Genomic DNA, 25,320 nt, shown 5'->3' with positions numbered 1-25,320 from the left:
AGTATATAGATAGAGATTATCAGCAAAGGGAAGGCCCTGGATATAAAAGGGAACAACAGAGCCTTCTGGTAAAAAAAAAAAAAAAAAAAAAAAAAAGTGGGATTTTATCTAGATTTGAAGGAAGTCAAGAAATAGAAATAAGGAGGGAAAGACTTCTAGACATGGGGGACAAGTGAAAAAAGCCCCAAATTAGGTATTAGAATATTATATGATGGAGCAACTAGATGGCACAGTGGATAGAGAACTCAAATCCTCAAATCCAACTTCAGACACTTAATATTTATTTAGCTATGTGACCTTGGGCAAGTCATTTAACCCAACTGCCTTGCAAAAATTAAAAGGAAAAAAGAATACTATGTGACAACAATAACCAAGTTCAGTATTACAAGATCAAAGAGTACAGTGAGGAAAGAGGTATAAGGTATAAGAATACTGTAAAAGTGAGGCAGCATGAGTAGGTTTTAAAGGGGTTTTTAACAGCACAATGGGATTTTATATTTAATTATGGAAGCAATAGAGAACCCCTGGAGATTGGTTATTAGTAGAATTTATTGAAGGTTGGAGGTATGGTTTGGCCAGATCTGTGTTTTATGAAAGTTGAATTTGGCACCCGCATGAAAGGTGGACAGGAGTGGAGAGAAAAAAAAGGAGACAAATGGCAGGAAAGTGCAATAATCCAAGCATGAAGTGATGAGGCCCTAAGTAAGGTTAGTGGAGGTACTGGTGGAGAGAACAACACTATATACAAGAGAAGTTATAAAGGTACAATGGACAAATTTTATCAACAGATTGGATATAGGAGGTGATAAACAATAAGGAGTCAAGGATGACACATTAGTTGTGAGCCTGGAGGTTGGCAGTACTCTCTACAGTAAGTAGAAAATGAGGAAGAGGGGCGGCTAGTTGGCGTAGTGGATAAAGCACCGGCTCTGAAGTCAGGAGTACCTGGGTTCAAATCTGGTGTCAGACACTTAATAATTACCTAGCTGTGTGGCCTTAGGCAAGCCACTTAACCCCATTTGCCTTGCAAAAAAAAAATGAGGAAGAGTGCGGGGTTGGGAGGAAAATAATAAGTTCAATTTTGAGTTTAAGATATCTTTGGAACATCTAGATTGGGATTTCCAATAGACAAGTGGAGATGCAAGACTGAAAATCAGAGGAAAGGTCAAAATTGGATAAATAGATTTGAGGATCATCAACATAGAAATAATAACTGAATCCTTGGAAACTGATAAGATCACCTAGTGAAATTTTATTGAGGGAGAAGAGAAGAATGTTCAGGTCAAAACCCTAGAGTGAGATCCATGTTTAATGGGTATGACCAGAAGAACTATCAAATGAAACTGAGAAATATCCAAACAAGCATGAGGAGAACCAGAATATAGTAGTGTTGTGAAAACCTAAAAAGAAGAAGGTATCAAGGAGAAGAGGGTGATCAACCATGTCAAGAACTAAAGAGGTCAAGAAGGATGATCACTGGAAAAAAGTCATTAGATTTGACAATTAAGAGATCACTAGTAACTTTGGAGAGTGGTTTCCACTGAAGGATGAGGTCAGAAACCAGACAAGAAAGAATTAAGAAGAGAATGGAAAGTGGAGGCACTTACTGCCTTCTTAAAGTGTTTAGCCACAAAAGGAAAGAGAGATATAGATCTATGAAAAAGGAGAATGGAAAGATCAAGTGAGAGGTTTGTTTTGTTTAGAATGGGGGAGACTTGGGCATTTTTGTGGGAAGTAGGGAAGCAGCTGATAGAAGATGAGAGATTAAAGATAAGTAAGATTGGAAGAAGAGAGGGGACAATCAGCTATAGGAGATAACACAGAATGTGATCATTTCTGTAAGTAGTACACATTTGCAAGTTTCCTTTGGTTAAGCTTGAGAAGGGCCATCAAGGTACTACAGAAGGCTTCTATGAGAAATGAGTTGAGAAGCAGGGGAGAACAGGGACCTCTCTGTCAGTGACCTCAATTTTCACAATCAAATATGAGGCAAGGTTCTCTATTGAAAGAGTGATAGAGTAAAACTGTAAGATTTAAGGAGGGTGAAAAAATTTTGAAAATCCATTGCAGTGAATAGAAAAATATTTCAATTAAGGAGGTATAAAAAGATTGCCTTATTGCAGTGAGTGCTTAAACTTGGCAGATGGTAGTGAGGTTTCCAGAAAATAGGAGTGGCCACATTTTATGGAAGGGTCAGTGGAATAGAATTTAAGAGTAAATTTCATAGCTAGCATGTGGTAAAGAATCTACTTCCTGAATTTTACATTAAAAATTCTAAGAGTTAGGTATTCCTTTAATAAAATGAAATAAAATAAAGACTGTGTTGACACAATTCTTAGTGACCAGATTAAATCTTCAAGCAGTTAGTCAGTCAACTACCTTTGTCTAACTGGTGTCAAAAACCCCTCATGAATTGTTTTAAGCAATTTATTCCTTGTTTGAGGCATGAGAGGCATGTTTTCAAGATGGCATGGGAGGAAGACGAGTGCAAATTTGCCTCTGACACATAAATGGTTGTGCTACTCTCAGTAAATCACTTTACTCCTCAATCTACACAACTCACTGAGATGTTAAGTTGCAGAGAAAGGACAGAATTGTGCAGATGGAAAAATTTCTTTACCTGGGGATTTCCTATATCAAGAAAATCACAGTTCCAGATCCTATTCCCTATTTCTAGGTCATAAAATGGAAGAAAGACGAACTGGTCACATAGCAAGAACAAGAAATAACTGATGGACACTGTATATTGTTCATTTATATCCACACAATGTCAAGAGATCCAAACAGGGATTCCTAACATTTGGGGAGGGGGCTTATATCCCTTTTGGCAATCCAATGAAGCCTCTGAATCACTTTTCAGAAATTATTTTTTAGTTCATAAAATAAAATACATAGGATTTCCAAGAAAATCAATTGTATTGCAATAAAGATATGATTCCTCCTATCCAAGGTTATATACCACCTGAAATCTATATGTTGCCCCCCAAGTTAAGAGCCCTGATCAAGAGAAATTATCCCAGCAAATTGGGCCATCCCCTAATCATATAGGAGAGACTCACTGTCTAGGCAGGAAGGAATAGCTTTCCAACTACTCCTCAGGAGGGATTACTCCATGAATGAGTTCCCAGATCCATTAAAGTATGGATGACTGAGTTTAAAATAGAGTCAGCCTATGGGTGTAATAAAAGCCTAGGGAATGTATAAAGAAATTCAGGAGCTAAACATAAATAGAAAGTATAAACATTTGAGTATAGTATGTAAGAGAGAAAGAGGGAGGGAGGGGGCGAGAGAGAGAGAGAGAGAGAGAGAGAGAGAGAGAGAGAGAGAGAGAGAGATTTTTAAGGCACAAGAAAAAGAAAAAAAAGGAAATATGATTAGTTCTTCTTTTTCACCAGTCCTGCTTTCCAGTGTAGCAATGTTATTATGCTGCTTAAAAACAATCAGAATACTAAAATACTAAAGGAAATGAGAACATAGATACCATAAATCATCATAGCACATTGGAACCAGAAGGGACATAGAATCCACCTTAGAGTAGTCATTCACAGCTGGGCAGAGAGTCCTGAGAGAAGATTGGCTCCATTTTTGAGTTTCAGAATTTCAAAGAGACACTAATGATATGAAGAACAGAACTTGAAAAGAAAAAGAATAATAGGATTCACATTTTTATGATATTCTGGTTGCAAAGTACTTTACAAGCAAGAGATCATTGCATTTTTCTTTGGAGGCAGTGGAATTTGTGACCTGTCCAGGGTTACAAAACTAACAATTTTCTAAGATCACATTTAACTTAGTAACTGACTCTAGGGTCAATGCTCATTTCATCTATATAACTTCTGCTCATGGTTGAAGATATCAAAGAGGCTCAGAAAGGGAAGTCATCTGACATAAACCTGGCCTCTCTTTGACCATGTTTTTGAACATAGTTGACCATGTACAGAGGCAGCACTTTGATGTTTGTTGAATGAGATGAATTTAAGTAGCCTTGGCCTGCACAAGGTCATACTGCCAGTCATTGTTTCGAATTAGGACTACACTTGGAACCAGGGACTCCTAAATCTGAATATAGTTCCCTACATCACACTGTGCTATCTTTTGCTTATTGAGTGGTAGAAAATGTGCTGAATTCAGAGTCCAAAGAACTTGATTCAAAACTTACCTCAACCATCTACTCCTAGGTGACCTTGGAAAAGTCACAGCATTTTGGGTATCATTTTTCTCATCTTAAAAAAATGAATGAGATTTCTCTCTTAAGGTCACTTTTAGGTTCGAATCCAGTGATCTTTCATCATAAAAATAAATCCTGATCTTTATAGCGCATGAACAGGAAACAAAATATATGACTATAATTCAGATAAACTGAAATCACCAAGTAGATTATCCTTGGTAATTTTTAAAATGTGATGAGAAAGACATAAATGAGAAAAAAGAGGTAGTGACAGAGAGAAAAGCAACTGAGTTATAGAAAGAACAAGGAAAAATTTTCATGCCCTTTTATTTGCAGAAAGATTGATGCATCCAATAGAATAAAAGAAGTCACCATTTTCATGGTTTCTTAGAGGCCACCAAAATTTCCATCTATTTATCTTTTACAAATTGTGTTGACTTTAATATTGTATACTCATGATTATTTTATATGCCACATGCCTCACTGCTCTTATAGCATAAGAGCATGACTATACTCTGTGTTTGATTCTAATTTCCAATACTTTTTGGTGAGCCTGCAGCAGTCTCCACAGTGCTATATTGCTACACTTATAAATTCTAGGCATAATCCCAACTTTTATAATTTGCTCCATTTGCTGCTTTGACATTAAACCAATGACCAGTGATGACTCCTTGTTTACAAATAACTAACCTTTGCCTGCCCTTAGGGCTCAGAGCTCAAAAATTAACATGACTCCAAACAAGAACTGCAGAATTCACAACCATTATATTATTAATGCAGAATAAAATGGGAAAGGGGATTAAGAGAAACTAAAAAGGAAAAAAAAACAAGATGAGTATGAGTACAAGATATAAATTAAAGAAATTGCTAAGACTTTCCACTACTTTTTTATACAGGAATCTTACAGATTCGATACAACCTGGGAGGCACCCGAGAGCCATATAATATTGATGTAGACCACCGAAACATGGCAAATGGACAGCCTCACAGTGTTAACATCACCCGTAATGAAAAGGATATAATTCTCCAGGTAAAAACAACAACAACAACATATTTTTATTGCTATTATTTCTTCCCTTACAATTTTATGACTACTAAAAGTATAGCTACATAATTCTTGCAGAAAGGGCAATAACTAAGTTGATGGCAAAAGACTATTGGGGTGTGGGGGAAGTGGGGAGACTGATAATGGGCACTCTTTTTTTTTTTTGGCTATCCCAATTTAAAGCTGTCTCTCAGTCCACTACTTTTTTCTGACGTGCTGTCTTTCTTGTAAATGATCTCAGATTCCTGAAGTTTATATTGCATCCCAGCATGGTTTATTCTGGCTTGGCTGCCCACTACTTTCATTATTCCCACACACATATGAACGTCTCTACGTGACTCCTTCATTCTCAGTCTCATTCTCTCCCTCTTTAGTCTTCGCTCCCTCTCTGCCTTTACCTAGTCTTACAATCAAAGCCTCAATTCCCCACCCCAAGAAGATTCTGATTCCACTTTGGACTCGAGACTCAAGGAGATGGTGATTTTCTCATGTGACTTTTAGTCCAATACTGCTTTATTTGTTGCCCCTACCCTACCAGTAGTTTTTACAGTGAAAGAAGTGGACCTACACACACACCATGAATAAAACATAAGAAGGGGATATCTCCTTGGGAACTAAGCCAAAAGATCAAGGATGGGAGCTGTCATTGTATTCTCTAGGAGGAGATCAAAATAGATACCTGTCAGGAGAAAGGACAGCAGGGGATACTGTCTTTTCAGTGGAATATGGTGTCATCTGGCAGGAGTTCAACGGTCTTTCAGTTCTCATTCACATTCAGGCTGGCTGCTGTGGGAAGTTCAGACTGTAGAAAAGTGGCAGAGGGTATTATTGCCTCTATTAAAGGGTCTGGTGGGTGTCAAAGGCATAACTCAATAGCAAGGATGATTTAATCAGCCACATGCCTCTTTTGACAGCTAAGTGTTGGGGGAGGTATTCTCCTTCAGATGTGGACACTAGCATTAACAGGTTTGGTCTTTTTCTTTTCTGGGATATGTCCAAAGTTTTTACTGCAGCGTACCTATACTTAATTTCCCAAACAGCAACAAAATTCATTCTTATCTATAAATTGTATTTTAACAGGAGAAATGAATAAATGAAAGATTAAATATCCCATGATTAAATAAGATTTGGGTTTCAATTACATCTAACTCTTTGTAACCTCATTTGGGGTATTTTTGGCATATCTATTGGAGCAATTTGCTATTTCCTTCTCCAGTTCATTTTACAGATGAGGAAACTGAGGCAAATGAGGATAAGTGACTTATTCAGGACATACAGCTATTAAGTGTCTGAGGCCAAATTTGAATTCAGGAAGATGAAACTTCTTGACTCCAGGCATGGCACTTTATCCACTACACCAACTAGTTGCCCCTTCATAAGATTCCTTTTGCTAATTTAATTTTACATTATTTTCCTCAAACCTGCAGTTATCTCTAATTTATCTCTATCTTTCAATGAGATAACCATCCATATATTTACCCAGAATCCTGCCCTTCTCCATACTCTCCTCACCACTTCATTATACCCCATGCCTCCCCCACAGTGCCTTTCTTCCCACTGAAGCTATCTTAGTTCAAAATTCTAGCTTCTCCTAGCTAAACTGTTCTAAGAGTCTCTTTACTTCTCTTCCAGCCTCTGGTCTCCACTGTCTCTAATCCATCCTTCACATTATTTTGTAGAAAATCTTCCTTAAGCTATCAGACTGCCTTCTGTGTGGGGGGCACGTGCAGGGGGGGAGGAAAGTGAGGTTGGGGGTAAAATTGTAAAATTCAAACTATTACAAAAAATGATGGGTAGAAACTGCTATTGTATATAATTGGAAAACAAAATATTTATATTAAAAAAAATTTTCCTTAAATATCACTTGGGTATGCCACTTCTCTGTGACTAGATTACCTCCTGAATTAAGATAAAACTCTCAATCCTAGCATGTGAGGTCTTCTGCCACCCATTGTCTAACCAGCCTTTCTAGTTTTATCTCATGTTATTCCCTTCACATATTGTCTTTTTATGTTTTCTTTTTTTTCCAAGTGTCTCCCATGCCCTGAATGGATTAATCCTGACTGCTCTCTCTCATTTGTAAGTTTGTCCATTCTCTGAACAACTGATAGGCAACTGAGCCAAATGGAGTTGAGTGACTTCTCAAGGTCACACACCTAAGTAAAGGTCTGAGACCAAGATGAGTCTCCCTCATTCTAAGCCTATTATCTATCCATTATTCTATTCACTATGCCACTTAAGTGCCCTTGATTTAATCTACTGGCTTCCAGGTCACTCTTCCCCTTCTCTCATTGACTTTGGGTGCCTGGCTCACAGTCTACCTCTCCTCAAACTATGTCATCATCCTCACAGTGTCTTCAAAAGTCATACTGATGACATTATTCATTTCATCATTCTCTTCAAATTCTGTTACTTCCATTTATTCTCCACCTCAGCTAACCATAGGAGTGATTATACCTCTGACTCAGAACTGTTTCCCCTTCAAAACACTGAAGTATTTTGGAAACATTCCTTTCTGAACAAAAATCTGTATCTCCCATTGTCTAAACATTTCTGAGATGCTTTTCTCTTCAAATCAACCTCCATCTAGTCTCTACTAGTTCTTCCAGGTCATCACCTATGCTCTGACTTTATTTCCCTCCCTTGACATTCATGGCCATAGACTACATCATTGCAGGAATTTACTGTTCATCCACCCTTGAGTCTCTTTATCTCTTATTTCCCACTCTGCTAATCTCTCTAGGCAGCCCATTGAACAGAGAACTGAGCCTAGACTCAAAATCTAGTCTCAGGTCCTCCCTTGCTGTATGACCCTGGAACAAGCCACTTCTTGTTTCAGTTTCCTCAACTATAAAATGGGGTGAGTAATAAGACCTACCTAGCTCCCAGAATTGTTGGGAAGATAAATGAGGTGATATTTTTAAAGTGCTTAGCAGATTGCCTGACTTTTCCATTTCTACTCATCAGGAGTAGAGTGATGCTAGAGAAAGTCAAAATCTGTGTTGATTAAGTCCACTGAAGATTGATCTACCAACCTTAAACAGACCTCAGCAATGCAGATCTATACTTTTCTTCATTTTTTTTTCAGTGTCTTTTCATAGTCCTCACAATGACTATTCTAAGTTTTTTCTCCTCCCCTAAAATTCCAGGCTGCAACTCCCCAATATCTGTTTTTTTCAGTAGATACTGTATTTTACTTTTTGCTTAATTAGATCATTGAGGTTATCCATTGCCAATTCCTTCTTCTGCCTTTATCAAAACTTTGTTTTTTCCAGGCTTCTCTTTTTTTTCAACAGTCTCATAGGATGTGGTGACCAACTTCTTTCTTTGTATTGACCCCTCTACTTGTGTCTTAATCTCTTCTTGTCTTTTATCTTCCAGGACATTCATCCCTACCCATTTGATTCTTTTGACTAACCCCTGCTTCTAGATATCTTCACAAATACTGCTAGTACTTTTTCTCATTATCACCTCTTGCTTCAACTATTGTATGTCTTCTTAATTGTTTGCTTATTTCCAAATCCTCTGTTCTTTTAATCTTTCATATAATTGCCAACCCAAGCTTTTTTTGTTCATGGTTTATTTTATATTATTACAATAATTTTGTCATAAGAATAAACATAAACCCCTTCCCCCCAAGAAGATGAAAAACCTCAAGAATAGTGAGAGAGAGAAAAAAAATGTACTTCAGACTGTGTTCAGATTCCAATGACTCTATCTCTGGGGTGAGTTGCTTTCTTTATCATAAATTCAACAGAGAAGTCATTTCAATATTTTTCCCACAGTTGCTATTACTAGCTGTATTTCCCTGCACTCTATTCCTCCCCACTCTCATTTATTTGATTCTTTCTCTCCTTTCATCCTGGCCCTGTTCAAAAGCGTGTTGTATCTGAGTACCCTCTTCCACAATCTTCCCTCTCTTCTTTCACCTATTCCCCCCCTTACCTCCCCCCATTCCCCCTTATCCCAAGTCTTTCTTCTCATTTTTCTTTAGGGTAAAATAGATCTCCTCACCCTATTAAATGTGTAGGTTATTTCCTCTCTGAGCCATTTCTGATGAGAATGAAGGCTCACTCATTCCCCCTTGCCTTCCCCCATTCTACTCCATTGAAAAAATTTTTTTCTTGTCTCTTATGTGAAATTTCTTAGCTTTTCCTTCATCTCCTTTCCCTTCCTCCCAGTACTTTCCATTATCACCCATTGACGCCATCTTTTTACTATATTATACCATTATATTCTGCTCCTTCCTGTGCCCTGTCTATATATGCTCCTTCTAACAGCTCTTATAAATGAGAAAGTTCAATATCTTCTTCCCATGCAGGAACATAAACAGTTCAATATCATTAAGTTCCTCATAATCCTTCTCTTCCACTCCCTCTATGGTTCACCAGAGTCCTATACTTGGAGATCAAACTTTCTGTTCAGCTCTGATTGTTTCAATAGGAAAGTGTGAAAGTCCATCTTTACCCCTGAAAGAGGATGTTTAATTTTGCTGGGTAGTTGATTCTCAGTTGTAAACCAAGATCCCTATGAGCCCTTAATGTAGATGCTACCAGATCCTGTGTAATCCTGACTATGGAACCTCGGTAGTTGATTTGTTTGTTTCTGGCAGCTTTTAGAATTTTCTATTTGATTTGAGAGTTTTGGAATTTGGCTATAATATTCCTGGAAGTTTTTCTTTTGGGATCTCTTTCAGGAGGTAACTGGTGAATTCCCTCAATTTCTATTTTACACCCTGCTTTTAGGATCTCAGGGCAATTTTGCTGTGCTATTTCTTGAAAAAAAATGAAGTCTAGGCTCTTCTCCTGGTTGTGGCTTTCAAATAGCCCAATAATTTTCACATTATTTCTTCTGGATCTGTTTTTGAGGTTGGTTGGTTTTCCAAATGAGATATTTCACATTTTCTTCTAATTTTTGGCTTTTTTGGAAGACTTTTATTTCATCCCGATTTCTTGCAAAGTCATCAGCTTCCTTTAGTTCCATTCTGCATTTGAAGGAGTTATTTTCTTCAGAGAGCTTTTTTATCTCCTTTTCCAGTTGGTCAATTCTGCTTTTTAAGGCATTCTCCTCATTTGCCTTTTGTTTTTCTTTTTTCCATTTGACCTAAACTGTTTGGGGTTTTTTTTAGGTTTTTGTGAGGTAAATGGGGTTAAGTGACTTTCCCAAGGCCACACAGCTAGGTAATTATTAAGAATCTGAGACCGGATTTGAACTCAGGTACTCCTGACTCCAGGGCCAGAGCTCTATCCACTGTGCCACATAGCTGTCCCCTATATTATTTTCTTCAGTATTTTTTTTGTATATCTTTCACCAAGCTGTTGATGTGGTTTTCATGATTTATCTGCATCACTCTCATTTCTCCTCCCAATTTTTCCTCCACCTCCCTTAATTGCTTTTCAAAATCTTTTTTAAGCTCATCCATAGTCTGAGCCCATTTTCTATTTCCCTTGAAAGTTTTGATATGGAAGCTTTGATTTTGTCATCATCTGAGTATATGTTTTGATCCTCAATGGGACTAAAGTAATTCTCTATGGTCAGATTCTTCTTTTTCTGTTGTTTACTCATTTCCTCTGCCCAAGGTTAATTTCCAAGGCTTGGGGGGTTTGGGGGGGCAACACCCCACTGGGACTTTTATTCCTCCAAGGTCTTATGGTCTTATGCTGTCTTGCCTGTGCTTTGATATGTAGATGACCACAGCACTACCCTCTGCCCTGGAACTGTAAGGAGGAACCCTGCTGGGCTATCTTAGTATGGCAGTCTAAGCTACAACCTGGATCTGAATGTGGACAATCAGCAGAGTCCTGCCCCAAGGGAAAACAGAGATATTTCTGCCTTCTCTCCAACTCCCTTACCATCTATGGGCTGTGCTCTGTAGGTGCAGGCTGGTTTCTCCCGATTCTGTGGCCTGGTGCTCTTCACTCCACACTAATTCTGTTCTAGCCGAATTTTCTCCCCACCCCTTCAAGTTGTTCCCAGGCTGCTCTGCAACTGGGGTTTTTTCCAACTCCCAGTCCTAGTGAAACACATCTTTCCTGCAGAACTTCTTAGTTATTTTGAACTGGGAAAATGTATCACTCAGTCTTTCTGTGGGTTCTGCCCCCTCTAAATTTTGGCTAGAGTAATAATTTGATGGCTTTTGGAGTTCCCTGGGGAAGGAGTTCCCAGGAAATGCTGTCTTCATGTGGCCCTCTTAGCTCCACCTCCCCAGGCTTTTTAATGTAAAGTATTTACATCAGTCTCCTACACCAGAATCATGTCTCCCCAGTTCCTTTAGAAGATAACACAGGCTCCTTAGCCCAACCATTAAGTCCCTCTGTCCTGTTCCAATCTGATTGTTGCCTCTTTTCACCACACACTGGTAATGGACTGTTCACTTTTCCTTGATCCTGCCTTCCCCTTATATGTTGTTCCTTGTATTGCATTCTCATAGTTATTTAAACTAGCACCCAGTCCTTCATTCTATAAACAAATAATCTGAGACCCAGAGAGTTTCAATGATTTGCCTAAGGTCACAAAGTTCACAAAGAGATTCAAACACATTCTCTAAATCCAAGTCAAAATCCATTTTCTAATAGAGCTTCATTTGGCAGGAATGTACTACCTTCTCAACTCTGTTGAAACCCTTCTTTTTCCTTGAAGCTCCAGTTCAGATGCTACCTATTTTGTGCTTTTGTACTAGCCCTGGTAATGATCTTTGCCTTAGCAGCAGCAGGAATTAGGGTGTTAGGACTAGTTTGCAAATTTCAGTCTATTCAAGTTCAATCTGGGCTCTTCAGTCCAGATCATTATAAGCGCTCTTTGAATCCAATCTCTCCATTTCATTGTACTGTCTCTCCATGTTACTCTTAATCTTTCCTCCACTTAAGAGAAGAGCAATGGAGGAGATGCAAAAGAGTATGTTTAATGTGGAGGAAAAGTAGGTCAAACTCATATTCTTAAGCTCTTTATATTCCTTCTCTTGCTCCCCCTCACCACTAATCTTCCCTCCCCATTTTGAATGTGGGCATTCATGAAATCTTTCATTTATAGTGTCTTTCCAGTCCTACAATCTATCCCTCCTCTCCACCTGATGCTGTAGAACCCAACTATATGGCTTCATTATACAACAGCATTTTTTTCTTGGTGATACCTACTAATTCATCTTCTAAATATCTGTATCTTCAACTTACTATAATAGCCCTTGGCTACAGTGGGGCACACTGGCAAAGATATTTAAATAATCTCAAAGTAATTTAAGTCAACTTTCAATAATTCATGCTAATGGTGGAGAGCAAGGGTATGGATAATATGAAACATGAGATCATCTGAAATCATTATGGAATGCAAATCATTTTGCAAAAAGACCTTTGGAATACATTATGTGATGTTTATAAATTTATATCCTGCTTCTAAGGCAAGTTTGCCTTTTGACGTTTTACTTAAGCTACTATTAAATTAGTTTACATTTCCTGAGCACACACTGCCTCAGAGTACAGTAAGCAGTTTAGGAAAGCTGACCTGGGATGAAAAATTTGTGGCCTACAAATCCACAAAGTGGAAAATCTACGTTCAGATAATCAAGGACTGACTGTACTGAATTACCAGATGGTAGTGTAAAGTAGCCTTATTACAACCCTCAAGTGTCATCGCTCATAAATAGTCAAAGCATCATTAGTGATAATAGCTTAAGGCTTACTGACAGTCAAAATTTAAACCAACCTCTATCAGAAAAATAGATATCCTTTAAAAATAGCATGCTGGGTTAAAAGTTAGGGTAGTCGTCAATATTTCAGGTTCTGGGATTTCTAAATCACAAGTTAGAGAAGAAACATGAGGCAGCTTCTTCTCATTCAAAGTCTTGTCAGAATTACCAGCAGCTAGTTTTTAGAAGACCACAAGAATGTTTTGGGTTGGTTTTTTTTTTTTTTGTGCCAACTTCTTTAGAAATCAAAAGATGCATGATTTTGTCAGTGTCTTACTGTCTTCCCAAGGAAGATCATAGACAGGTCCAGGGGAATTTAATGCATGATCTTTATAAGTTGCTGTAACAAAAATAAAAGAAAATCATTACCTGGCAGTTAACCTCTTTGTGACAAGTCTCACCCCACTTATGATCCTTGTAGGTTGGGTCTTGGAAAATAGACTCAATATCATGAAGGGAAATAAAGTACTTGTGACACATTTAGTTTAATCTGTATTATTAATATTTTCTCAAATTTTTTAAGTCTACACAATCAACTTTTTTAAGTCTACACAGTCAACAAAACAATAAATCAAGTCTTGATTTGTAGCATTTGCTGATTTTTGAGGTCTAATTGCTCATATGGAAAGTTGAACAATGAGTTCTTAAAAGATGATTTGAACTGGTTTCTCTCTGCCTCGACCAGAATTCAAAACCCTTTCCAGCTAGAGTTAATGTTCTATTCAAGAACTTAGGCCCCATCCCTTACAGCATAAGATTTATATTAGAACTTTAGTGGATGACAGTGTTTTATGTCTGCTTGGTAATCAGAATTTCAACAAAATAGTGTACAAATAAATTTGCATAATTTGCCCATGGTACCTTATGGTTTATATGCATTATAAAAAATTTCAAACAGAGTTGAATCAAGGTTGCATCATCATCAATGCTAAACTCTTTTCATAAGAACGATGTGGATGACTTTGGGAAATTAATCATTCATTATTTTAATAACTACATAGTTTCTTTCTGAAACAAAATTCTATCAGTCATCTTCCAGGGATGCTTTATGGCCACAAATCATAAAATACCACAGTTACTGAAGACCTGAAGTTGCAGGTTGCCTAACAGGTATTTGAGAGGTACATAATGGGTATGAATAGGCTGCAAGATATTACTATGAGAGAAGTATAATGGAAAAACAGGACAGGAGATCATCAAGTAGATATATAGCTATAAAAAAGGAAATGGACTGGTCATGTTAGTATGAATGAGGGATGACTTTTGGACAGTGTATGTGCTCTATTGATGTTTGCATAATTTCAGTAGAAATAGGAGAAAGCTTCTAGCACAATGAATATATATCACTCATGGAGAATTTATTGGACTTTGAGGATAAGAGTCACAGCATAAGAAGTCATGAATAGTTTGTGTTCTGCTCATAATACTGAGGTCACAAATTCCCTCCAGTAACAAGCTAATATTGTGGAAAAGATGTGTATATATGTAAGATAGATGATAGTTCAGCTAGTTGAACTTGTATTTTCTTCTTTCATTTTCTCCTAGTTACATGTAAAAGCAAGGTTTCTTTGGTTTTATTTGGGGAGGGGGACTTTGCAAGGCAATGGGTCTAAGTGACTTGCCCAAGATCACACAGCTAGGCAATTATTTAGCATCTGAGTGCAGATTTGAACTCAGGTCCTCCTGCTCTATCTACCTAGCTGCCCCCAAAGCAAGTTTTAACATTCATTTTTTTTAAGGTTGAAGTTCTGAATTCTCTTCCTTCTTCCTACTCCATCCCCCCTCATTGAGAAAGCAAATTATTTGATATAGGTTAAAAATGTGTAATCATACAAAACATTACCATAATTATCATGTTGTAAAAGTAAACATAGCCTCTCCACCTCAAAAAATAAAACCTGGAGAAAAGTAAAATTTTCAAAAGTGTGCTTCAATCTTGCACTCAATCTGATTCCATCAGCTCTGTCTTTAGTGATAGACAGTATTCTTTATCATAAGTCACAATTAATTGAATTTGAAATGGGTGAATGACAAGAGTTAATGGATAATCATTCATTACTGACTGAATGAAAAGCCCAGCAATATGAGTCAACAGTATGGTAAAGTAACAATAACAACAAAAAAAGCATAAAAGCAATCTTTGGATTCATTAAGTGAATCATAGCTTCCAGGATCAAAAAGTAACCATCTTACTCTACTCCATTCTGATCAGATTGGAGTACTGAGTCATTTCTGGGCATGATAGTTTAGTAGAGCATTGATAAACTGGATAAGTTTCAGGGGAAGGCAAACAATCATGGGTGATTGAAGGAACTAAACATACTTAGCCTGGAGGAGAAATAAAGATGAAGTTTGTTCTTCAATCTCAAAGACAAAGGCCATAACATCAGGGAGGTGATGCCATGACAAGCAAGGGAATTGGATTTGAGTGAGAGGTTGCTGTGCTAAGTCACCAGCCTCACTTTCTCCTCCAGAGTCATCTGGGTCTAGATATGGATCAGAAATGTGAGGCAATCATAGTTAAGTGTCTAAGGCAGCATTTGAACTCTCAAACTCCTGACTCCAAGACCAGGGCTCTATTCACTGTGGCACCAATGTAACAGCTGTCTTCAAGTATTTGATGAGGACTTAAACTTGTCTCTCTATTGAAATAGTTTGGTTCTATCTTCCTTTTGGTTTACTCCATCTTACTCTTCTTAATACATTTCTTCATTCTAACCAAACTGAACTGAGTGCTAGGGATACAAAAAGAAAAATCAAACACTAGCTGCCTACAAGTGACTTACACTCTGAGTCAAGCAAGAGGTCACTGAGGTAGGATATTCTATGTACAAAGATATATAAATACAAGATCATCTGGGGGGGGGGGGACACAGCAAAGAGGGAAGGCATGAAGGCCAGATGAGGTTCTGTAAAGACCTGGTATATGAAGTGCACTTTTGTAGAACCTCTGAGGAATCTAGGATGTAGGAGAGAAGAGAAAAAAGAAGACTCTTCAGGCAAAGGACTTAGCCACTGTGAAGCCATGGAGATGGAAAATCTATGTTGACTTTTGGCAACAAGAAACAGACGAGATTAGCTAAAATGTAGAATGAGTGAAGGGCAATAATATGAAAGAAGGCTGTGAATGAAGATGGAATCTGATTGTGGGGGGCTTCAAATTCCAAGCTGATGAACTTGATTTTTATTCTAGAAGCAGTAGAAACCACTCAATACTTTTGAGCAAAGAAGTGACACCATCAGATCTTTGTCTTAGGAGAATTCATTTGGTAGCTTTGAAGAGGATCAATTAGAGAAGAGAAATACTAGAAACAGGTAGACTAATTAGGAGGATGCTGATGTAGCCTGAAATTGGGTTCTTGATTATATGGATGTTGACTAGAGACTAGTAGTTTGGACAAATGATGTGTTGGCAGTGGAAGGGAAGAAAATAATGAGTTCTTTTTTTGGCAATTGACCTGTGGGTTCCAGAAGATAGCAGCTGATAAGGGAAACCACTCTTCTCCCTGCTTGCAGATAACACAAAAAAACAGACAGACACTCCAAACTGGCATTTATTTACACAGCAGTCCAATAAGCACCGGTTGCACAGTTGATTGAGGAAGAAAGAGAGAGATATTTGTGAAATACCAGAGCATGACTTTGAGAATATTTCCTTCTTTCCCACCTTCCCCCAGCTATACTATTAGCAACCTGAGATCTCAGGCAGAGAGAATACAAATAATTTGAGCATGTAATGATTCTGTGTTCAAATTCAAAAATTATGTAGGACAGCTAAGTGACAGAGTGGATAGAATGTCAGGCTTGGAGTCAGGAAGATTCATTTTCCTGAATCCAAATCTAGCCTCAGGCACTAGCTGTGTGATTCTGAGGAAGTCACTTAACTGTGTTTGCCTCAATTTCCTCATCTGTAAAGTCAGCTGTAGAAGGAAATGGCAAAGCACTACAGGATCTTTGCCGAGAAAATCCCAAAATGAGGTCATAAAGAGTCAACTTTACTGAAAATAATTGAACAACTGTCTAAATTGAGTAATAGTAACTTCCATGACAAAAATCTCAGAACTTGAAATTCAGAAGTCATGGGAATTTGCCATCATAATTAAAGCAAAAATCCTTTGTACTACCATATCTCTAAATGATAATTTAGTTTAGAGCATTGGTAGGAAAAAGAATTAAGCACCTACCACATATGTTCATGAAGGAGGATTCATGTACAAACATGAAAGTATGCTACAAAAGTCAAAAAAAGTCTTTTTACATGATAATATACATTGACAATTATGCACTCTTATCTCAGTGATTGCAACAACAGTACTGTGAAGTTGATAAGGGAGAAATGTTTTCTCCTTTTTATAGAGGTAATGAAGTGATATGCTCAAGAACACATAATTGGTTTATAGCTAGAGACTATATTTCAATGAAGAAAGTAGCTGATTGAGTCAGAAGACCAGTGTTCAAATTCTGATTCTGCACCTTACTAACTTTGTACTATTGGACAAACCACAATATCTCTCTGAACCTTGATGTTTTATTTCTAAAACGATGGGATTTCATTAGAAATGGAATTCTTAATATTTCTTGTTTTCTTTTTTGCCATGAATCCTTTTGTCACTGTAGTGAAACCTCTCAATTTCTTCTCAGAATAAGTTTGTTTTCTTTCTATCATTCATAATTGAATGAAATGCTGATTTTTAGTAAGAGTAACATGAAAATAAAGATACATCTTTTTACCATGTAAGTTTATAGACCTCCCTTGAAATCTATTTAAGGACTTCCGGCGGGTGGGCGGGAGGAGCACAAACCTCAGAATGATAGTTCCTAGACTACAGCATTTCTAAATTTCTATCCACCTTGAAATTGCATGATCCTACAAGTCTCTCAATCAAGCATTCATGTTTTTGCGAATTAAAATTAGGAGATAATCCTTTAGAGAAAAAATATTTTATAAAGTATAATAGGAAAATGCAAATTGATTCATTACAATTACAAAGCAATAATTCCTAAGTATCAAAAATTGTAGTATTAGATGTGGGAGAAACTTTTGGAATCAACTAATTCAATTCTCTGAATTTATTCTCTAAATAAAATATTTTTGTATATGGAAAAACATTTGTATTGTTATTTTCCATTTCTATATCATCTCCATTTTCCCCTATGGACTTTCTCTTTCTCCTCTAGCAGAAAGAAGGAAGAAGGGAAGAACAATTCAGCAAAACCAGTCATTATATTCACCATGTCTATAATATATGCAGTATTTTACATTCATATTCCTCCACCTCTGCAAAGAAGAGAGGAATAAAATTTTCTCCACTCTTCTCTGAGGCCAAATGCGGGTCATATAATTACACAGCCTCCTTGTTCCTTTTCTTTGCTTTTTTCTTTCTAAAATGCTACAGTCATCCTGTCTTTGTTAATCTATATCACTACATGTAAGTCTTCACATGATTCTCAGTAATATTCTATTACATTCATGTTCCTTAATTTATTTAACCATTACCCAATTGATGGGCATCTGTTTTGATTTCAATTCTCCACTTCCATAAAAATTTCCTCTAAAAACAGTTTGGTATTTGATTTATATGCAGCTCATTCATTTTGCATATGTAGAAATGGAGACCCTGAAAAATTGATAAAAATGTACATTTCTATATTGCTTTAACGTTTTGCACCATGCTTTCTCATGACAGCCCTGCAAGGTAAGAGATACTAGTGACCCCATTTTACATCGGTATAAAGTCATACCTGAGGGGCTATTGAGGTGGAAAAAGGATCACCTTAGGTGTTCGAAAGTCCTGCCTCTGAAAAATACTTTCTATATGAACCTAGAAGAGTAACTTAAATTCTCACATCTTCAATAACACTCTCCCACTACAAAGTGTGTTGAGGGGGGATTCCATTCCTGGAATTCCATTCCCTTCAAAAGACATAGATTTGGAACACAAATAAGTAACAAAAATCAGACTCAAGCCCAGACAGAAATGACTTATCCACAGTAACACAGGAAGTACAGGAAAAAAATTGAATTCATCTTCTGTGTACATTGCTTTTTCCATTGTGACTCATTAAATTATTTACCTAAATGGCCATGACCATCCAGCTCACTCCAGGGCGAAGGCCAATACTAGAACAGTCAGCGTCTTCTCCTTTACCCAACATCAATAAAAGCTTCTCAGAATATCGTATTTCAGCATATATGAGAATAAAAATGATTCTTCAGGGGTTTTTTGTTTCCATTATTACATTCTAATAAGTATCTTTTGAATTGGAGCTACTAACATGAATGAAGCTTAATGGATGACTCTCAGAAAGCCATTTCTTCAAAAGGATCATTGTTCCCTACCCTACCCCCACTTTCTCTTTGGCCTTCCTGCCAACAGAGAAAGAACTCTATTGATAGGTACATAGATCTAATCATTTCTGAAAAATTTTAATATCAGAAATTGTCCCAGACTTTATTAAAGAAAATAAGACTCTTTGGAAACATTTAATCTTTTTAATGATGTCAAAACAAATGAAAAAAGTTGACCTAGCTAGCCTTGGGAGATCTGCTCTTAAAATTTCATTTACAGCAACTTCCCTCTCTGGCTAATTTAGTTTCTTCTTACTATAGTGAACTCAGTGTCTTGGTCAAGGATTGCAAATGTGTTCTTTTGAAAGAAAGTGAACTCAGTAAGCTTTCTTTCCTTATTACCCCCAATACACTAAGACATTTTCCCATATCATGGAGCTCTATTGGGATTCTCAGCAAGTATATTAGTGATTTTATTTTCCACTTTAATGGACTACTGGTCACATTCTGTTTAATTCTGTCAAGGACATGGGTCAGTTTTTTATTAGTTTTGATTTTGTTACAAAGGTCATTCCATAAAAAGAGGCTGGGAAAGGAAGAGACCACAAGTCATTTCTCAGACCCTGCCTGCAGTTTCAAAGTAACTTCAGTAGTAAACTCAGAGAAAAGGAATATGCTGTTTTTCTTTTACCTTGAGTAAAATGAAAATATCTGGGATATTAAAAATGGCAACTTGAAAACTGCCATTAAAAATGGTGGTGACTTATTTATACAATCTCTTAACATATATTTACCATTCTACCTTAACACTATTGGGTAATCTCTAAGACCTCTCTTGATCTAAAGGATTAGATTGCACTTTCTGGCTCATTGTACCTGCCTGGATGAGTGGAAACTTCCATATTGAATACTCTTTCAAGGAGAGTCACTAGCAAATGCTCATTGTTTTATAAGTTGTTATGTTACTACTGAAGTTACTTTGAAACTGCAGGTAGGATCTCAGGCATGACTCTCCCAGACTCTTTTTATAGAATGACCTTTTTAATGAAATCAAAATTAATAAATATTTTTAATTTAATGAAAATAAATAGGACTTGGGTTTGAGCCCACAGTCATAATGGGACCCTGAGTCAGCAAGTTTCCCCAAAGAGGTGTCTAGGTTTTCAGAGTTATGGTACTTCGGTAGGACTCCAGTTAGGGTTTGTTGCTCCACATTACTATGTGGTTTCTGTTATAAATGGCTCATGAATACTAAGTACAGAGTGATTAAAACATCTTTATAAGTGGCACACCTCTCTCAAGAGGAGAGGAACTAGGAATCTCAGAAATGTTAGTCCTTATATGCAGTTTGAAAGGCTTTGTTCCTGCCCCTTTATGCCAGTCATTGGCTGGGGTCACAATCTAATTGGTATAATTTGCCCCCATATGTTTTGCCCTCCCTGCTCATTATACTAATGAGCAAGAACAGCTACCTCCTTGAGCATACACAGAGGAGAAGGTTGTAGATCCTAGGATAATTTAGAACTAGGTGGGGCAGACCTGACCTAATCTCAGGTTTTGTTTTGTTTTTTGTTCAGTTGAGGCTGTCTTTTGTCTTTACTCACATGCCTGCCCATAGGCAACAATACAGGCAGACCCCAGTCTTTGTAATGTAAACCAACAATTTCCCCTTCACATTCTTGTGGAACCCAAACACCCCATATTCCTCACAGTTTCTGATATGGATTCTGCACACCAGTCATTACTTCTCTGAAGCATTTTTTTTTGTTTTGTTTTCTTTCTAAGTTGCCATCCTCCAGAGGTATCAAAGTCAAATGGGGGGGGAGAATATATGCTAAAACATATATTAAAGATCCTTATGGACTACATATTGACTTAGAAAACTACCTCTCAATATTATCTATATTCTATTTTTATTTTTAAAACTATTCCCCAATTTCCTTTTAATCTAGTAAAAGTTGCAGTCTGGAGATTATTGTTGCTTTAAGGCTACATTGGGGGATGGATGCTTGATTCCCTCTGCTCTACTCCATCAGTATTTCCCATTGATACCACTATACACAGTTCCATTATAAACTCTTCCTAGAGCTAGGTAGTGCAATGGTTAGATCATTAGACCAAATGTTCTCCTCCTCCAGTTCTGTCTCCCCTGTTACTTAAAATCTTTCATTTAACTCAAAATTTCTTAGGTGCCACCTCTATCATGAAATTTTCCTTGATATCACTCCCTCCACAAAATGCACCAATGGAAAGCATTTTCTCTTTCCTTAAATTTTCCTGGAGTACTCCTGGATTTGTTTATTTTGTCCCTTTGTCCTCCCATTCTATCTTGTATTCTACCTATTTACATATAGCCCTCTGACCCCCACCATACCCCAATGTAAAAAATGAAGAGGACCATGCAATTTTTCATCATTTTTCTTGGTGAATTTTATCCCTGACAAGCTCTCCTTTAAGACTACATTTTCTTCAAATGGAATTTTCCAAGTCATATAAATTCTCCTCCTTTAAGGAAACAAGGACCATAGTGAACCAGTTTCTCTAGTGCCTTTCACTTAATAGATACTTAGCAACTGTTTGTAGAATTGATTTGAATTAGCACTCATCAATTTTTCTCCTATTCAGAAAAAAAAAATATTCCAGATGTTAGGCTCCTTTCCAAACATCCTCAAAGTATATATTCCCTCTGTTGTCAAAACAAAGGCTGCCATTGAGAATCCCACAATTCATCCAACAGAAGCAAAAATGTAATCTGTCAGCTGAGGCCCAATTATACTAAACAACTTCTCTTGTGAGTAGCACAAGAATAAGCTTCCAACCAAACTGACTGATTAATGGGGTCAAGGTTTCAGCCTTCTCTGAAGGAATTAATTGAAGAGAAGCTCTTGAATTCCTTTCCATATCTCTCTAGAGAAAACAGGAATCTCTTATAGGTTGACTTGGAAATAACCCAAAATAAATTCAGTATTGTAAAAGGTCTATTTAAACTTTTTGAGAATAAAAATTATTTCATTTATGTCTGTTGTCCCATAACCTGGCAAAATAACCAACTTATAGTTGGCATTATTGATTAATTATTCAATTTTATGTCAATCTTCACCTAATAATTTCTTTGATATTCAACAATCCCAAACAACCTAGCCCTCTACTCAAATTTCTGGATCTCATTCCTAATTGGAAATCTTATTTCTCCTACAGAACAGTATACAATGTCTTTCTTACTAGACAAAAATATTAATTGTTTTTAAGTTATTTTTTCCAATTACATACAAAGTTAGTTTTCAACATTCATCCATTTGCAAACTTTTTAGTTCAATATTTTTCTACCATCTTCCCTTCCCTCTCCCCATGACAGCAAACAATCTTGTAAAAGTTGTTTACAATTAATCATATTTAACATAGTCCCAAAATATTAATTATCTTGTCCACTTATGTAAATTTCTCCAAAACAAAGTACTGGTAGCAACAACAGTAGAAGAAACCTTTTTTCGTTCCATCGTTCAGAGAGTTACCCCCATACTATCTGCTCTGTATAACAAGTAATAGTCCTGCCAAACCTAATTGTTCAATTGAATTGAGAAGCAACATGGAAGAAAGACTTGAATTAGGGAGTGAAGGAAAAAAAACCTAAGTTCAAATACTACTGTAGATATCGATTGTGTGACCCTGGGCAAGTCAGTTTCTTAGTGCCTCATTTTCCTCACTATTAAAAAAAAAAGATTGACCTCTCTGGTCTCTAAGTCCTCTTCCACCTCTAAATCCATCACATTATGGTCCAATAAATTGATTTAACTGAAATTTAAGTTCAATATAACCAAAAGTATGACAGGGAAGCCAACAAAAGCTGATTCAATCTTAAGTTACATCAATGGCAATATAAAGTACAAAATAGAAAAAGAGAGAATCACTGTATCTTGTCTTGGTCAAACATATGTGGAATTTTTAACATAGAATTATATATTTTGAACTTTAGGAAAAATATTGACATGTTGAAGAAGTTCAATTAGATAGTTAAGTGATTAAAATAATTGGAGGTATTGAAAGTAGAAAGGTTTAGAACATTTGAAAAATAATTACACCTCTTTCTCTTGGTCCTTTAGGGCTCAACTAATATCAGAGGGTGACAGCTATGGGGAGGTAGATTTCAACTCAATATAAAGAAAAACTTCCAACAATTAAAGCTTTCCAAAAGGAGAATGTGCTAAAGGATGGGAGATAGAGAATTTTCAGTCCTGGAGATATTCAAGAAGAGGTTGAGTGTCTGCTAGTCAGATATTGCAGAGAAAACTGATGCTTCAGGTAGAAGTTGAGTTATTTGACTCATTCAAATTCATTTCAATTCTAAGAGGTTAATGCATTTTGTCTTTAGAGTTGCTACCGGATGGGTTAAAAAAAGGGCTCTCTCTCCCTTCTTATGAAAGGGAAAATCCTTTATTTCAGACTCATTAGTGCCCAGATGGACGTTTCTTTAAAACACCAGGTTAGTTTTTTTCTCAATAAATTGTAGGATTAGGTTTACCAAGCAAGATGTTAAATGAAGGGCAAGCTGAATTTTGTAAAAATTCCACTATTGATCACAGTTATATATACCCTGATCTATCACACTGAGAAGCTGTCAAGAACAACTCAAAGCTATTTTCATTGTTCATTGACCTAACAACCTTTTCATTCAATGGAGAGGTACTGTATGTGGACCAAAACTTATGACCTTGATAAAAACTACTAATGCTTTTTCTGAAGCTGAATCAAACCCCCTTAAACAAAATAAGAATAAGCAGAATGTCTCATGATAGAACCAAGATGTTCTTTAAATGTTGCCTTCAACTTTCCAGTCATTTTATAAACAACTTGTTACAATTATTAAATTATAGGGACTTGGCACATTTACCCCTGAAAAGGAAAGGTGAAGAAAAGTATCTTCTTAATGAGGAGAGGCCACCAGATAGCATGGAAGCTTTAATATGTAACAACTGTGGGACTTTAGTCAAGTCACTTAAGCCTTCTGAGATGCTCTTTCTTCATCTTTAAAATAACTTATGAGCACAGAATTTGTGGGAAAAAGAACTATATAAAAATAGCTTACTATATTATTATAGTAGAGAGGTTTTAAGAAACTCTTGAATTTGCTAAACAATTGCTAGTAGAGATAGAGGAAGCTTTGAGTTTATTACATCCAACTCAAAGCAGAGTCTAGTATGTAATTGGGGTAGCAATTGCACCTCTGACTTAATTGGCATGGGGAAACTCACAGGTGAAGGAACTCCCTCTACCAAATGGAGCAGAGTACCAATGTGAATTCCCTGCCATTTATTTTCTTAGTTGCCTAAAACAATGAGAGGTTAAGATATAGCTAGTATTTATCCAAGGCAGTATTTGGACCTTGATCTTCCTGACTCTGAGACCAGCCTTCTACCAGCAATTCCATACCTCCTTTTATATATATAGTTAACTCATCCTGATAAGGTCAACTGAATACATGTCTTATGAAGAATATTCTGCTGGGCACTGATGAGTGTGTAATAAAGGATTTTTCCTTTTAAAAGATGGAAGAGGAGAGCCCCTTTTTTAACCCATCCGGTAGCAACTCTAAAGACAAAATGCATTAAACTCTTAGAATTGAAATGCATATTTGAGTTTGTTTTGTTTTGTTTTTAATGGAACGTGTGGATAGCTTTTAACATTTGTCCTAAATGTTTTAGACTGTAGTTTTCTCTTCCTTGTGATATGGCATAATAAGTCAACCAAACTTTATTACTCCATAGCTACCATATAACTTGTAACTTATTGTTAGGATGAGAATTATATAATTGTTATTCATATCTGTTCTGGAGCATCATATTCACTTTATTCAGAAGTAGGTTGGCCTTTATTTTTTGGTCAAGAATACAAGCTCTGATATTATAATTCTGCATTCCCATTCATCCAAAATCTAAATTATGGATTTTGACAAAAACAACAAACTATCTTTCAAAACTGTCATTCGTTTCTCCAGAAGCATGATTTAGTTAAAAGATCACCCAATTTGAAGTCAGATGGTCCAGATTCAAATACTAATTCTCCAACCTACTATATGACCTGGAGCAAGGTTGAATAAGTTACAACCTTTGTTTCTTTATCTTTTAAATAAGGAGGATGCA

The 25,320-nt window shown here is 36.7% G+C and overlaps 1 protein-coding gene across 1 annotated transcript in view; it reads left to right on the top strand.

Moving 5' to 3' along the window:
* The window catches only part of CNTNAP2 (contactin associated protein 2), a 2,968,630-nt gene that overhangs the window by 2,699,502 nt on the left and 243,808 nt on the right, over positions 1 to 25,320 (top strand). The window contains exon 20 of the mRNA XM_074193472.1: positions 5,065 to 5,198. Coding sequence (XP_074049573.1) covers positions 5,065 to 5,198 — 134 coding nt within the window. The remainder of the gene's footprint in view (positions 1 to 5,064; positions 5,199 to 25,320) is intronic.

The sequence above is a fragment of the Macrotis lagotis genome, chromosome 7 (genome assembly GCF_037893015.1).
Source record: "Macrotis lagotis isolate mMagLag1 chromosome 7, bilby.v1.9.chrom.fasta, whole genome shotgun sequence".
Classification (NCBI taxonomy): Eukaryota; Metazoa; Chordata; class Mammalia; order Peramelemorphia; family Peramelidae; genus Macrotis; species Macrotis lagotis.
Note: the sequence above shows the minus strand (reverse complement) of the source record. Positions and strands in the feature narration are given on the sequence as shown.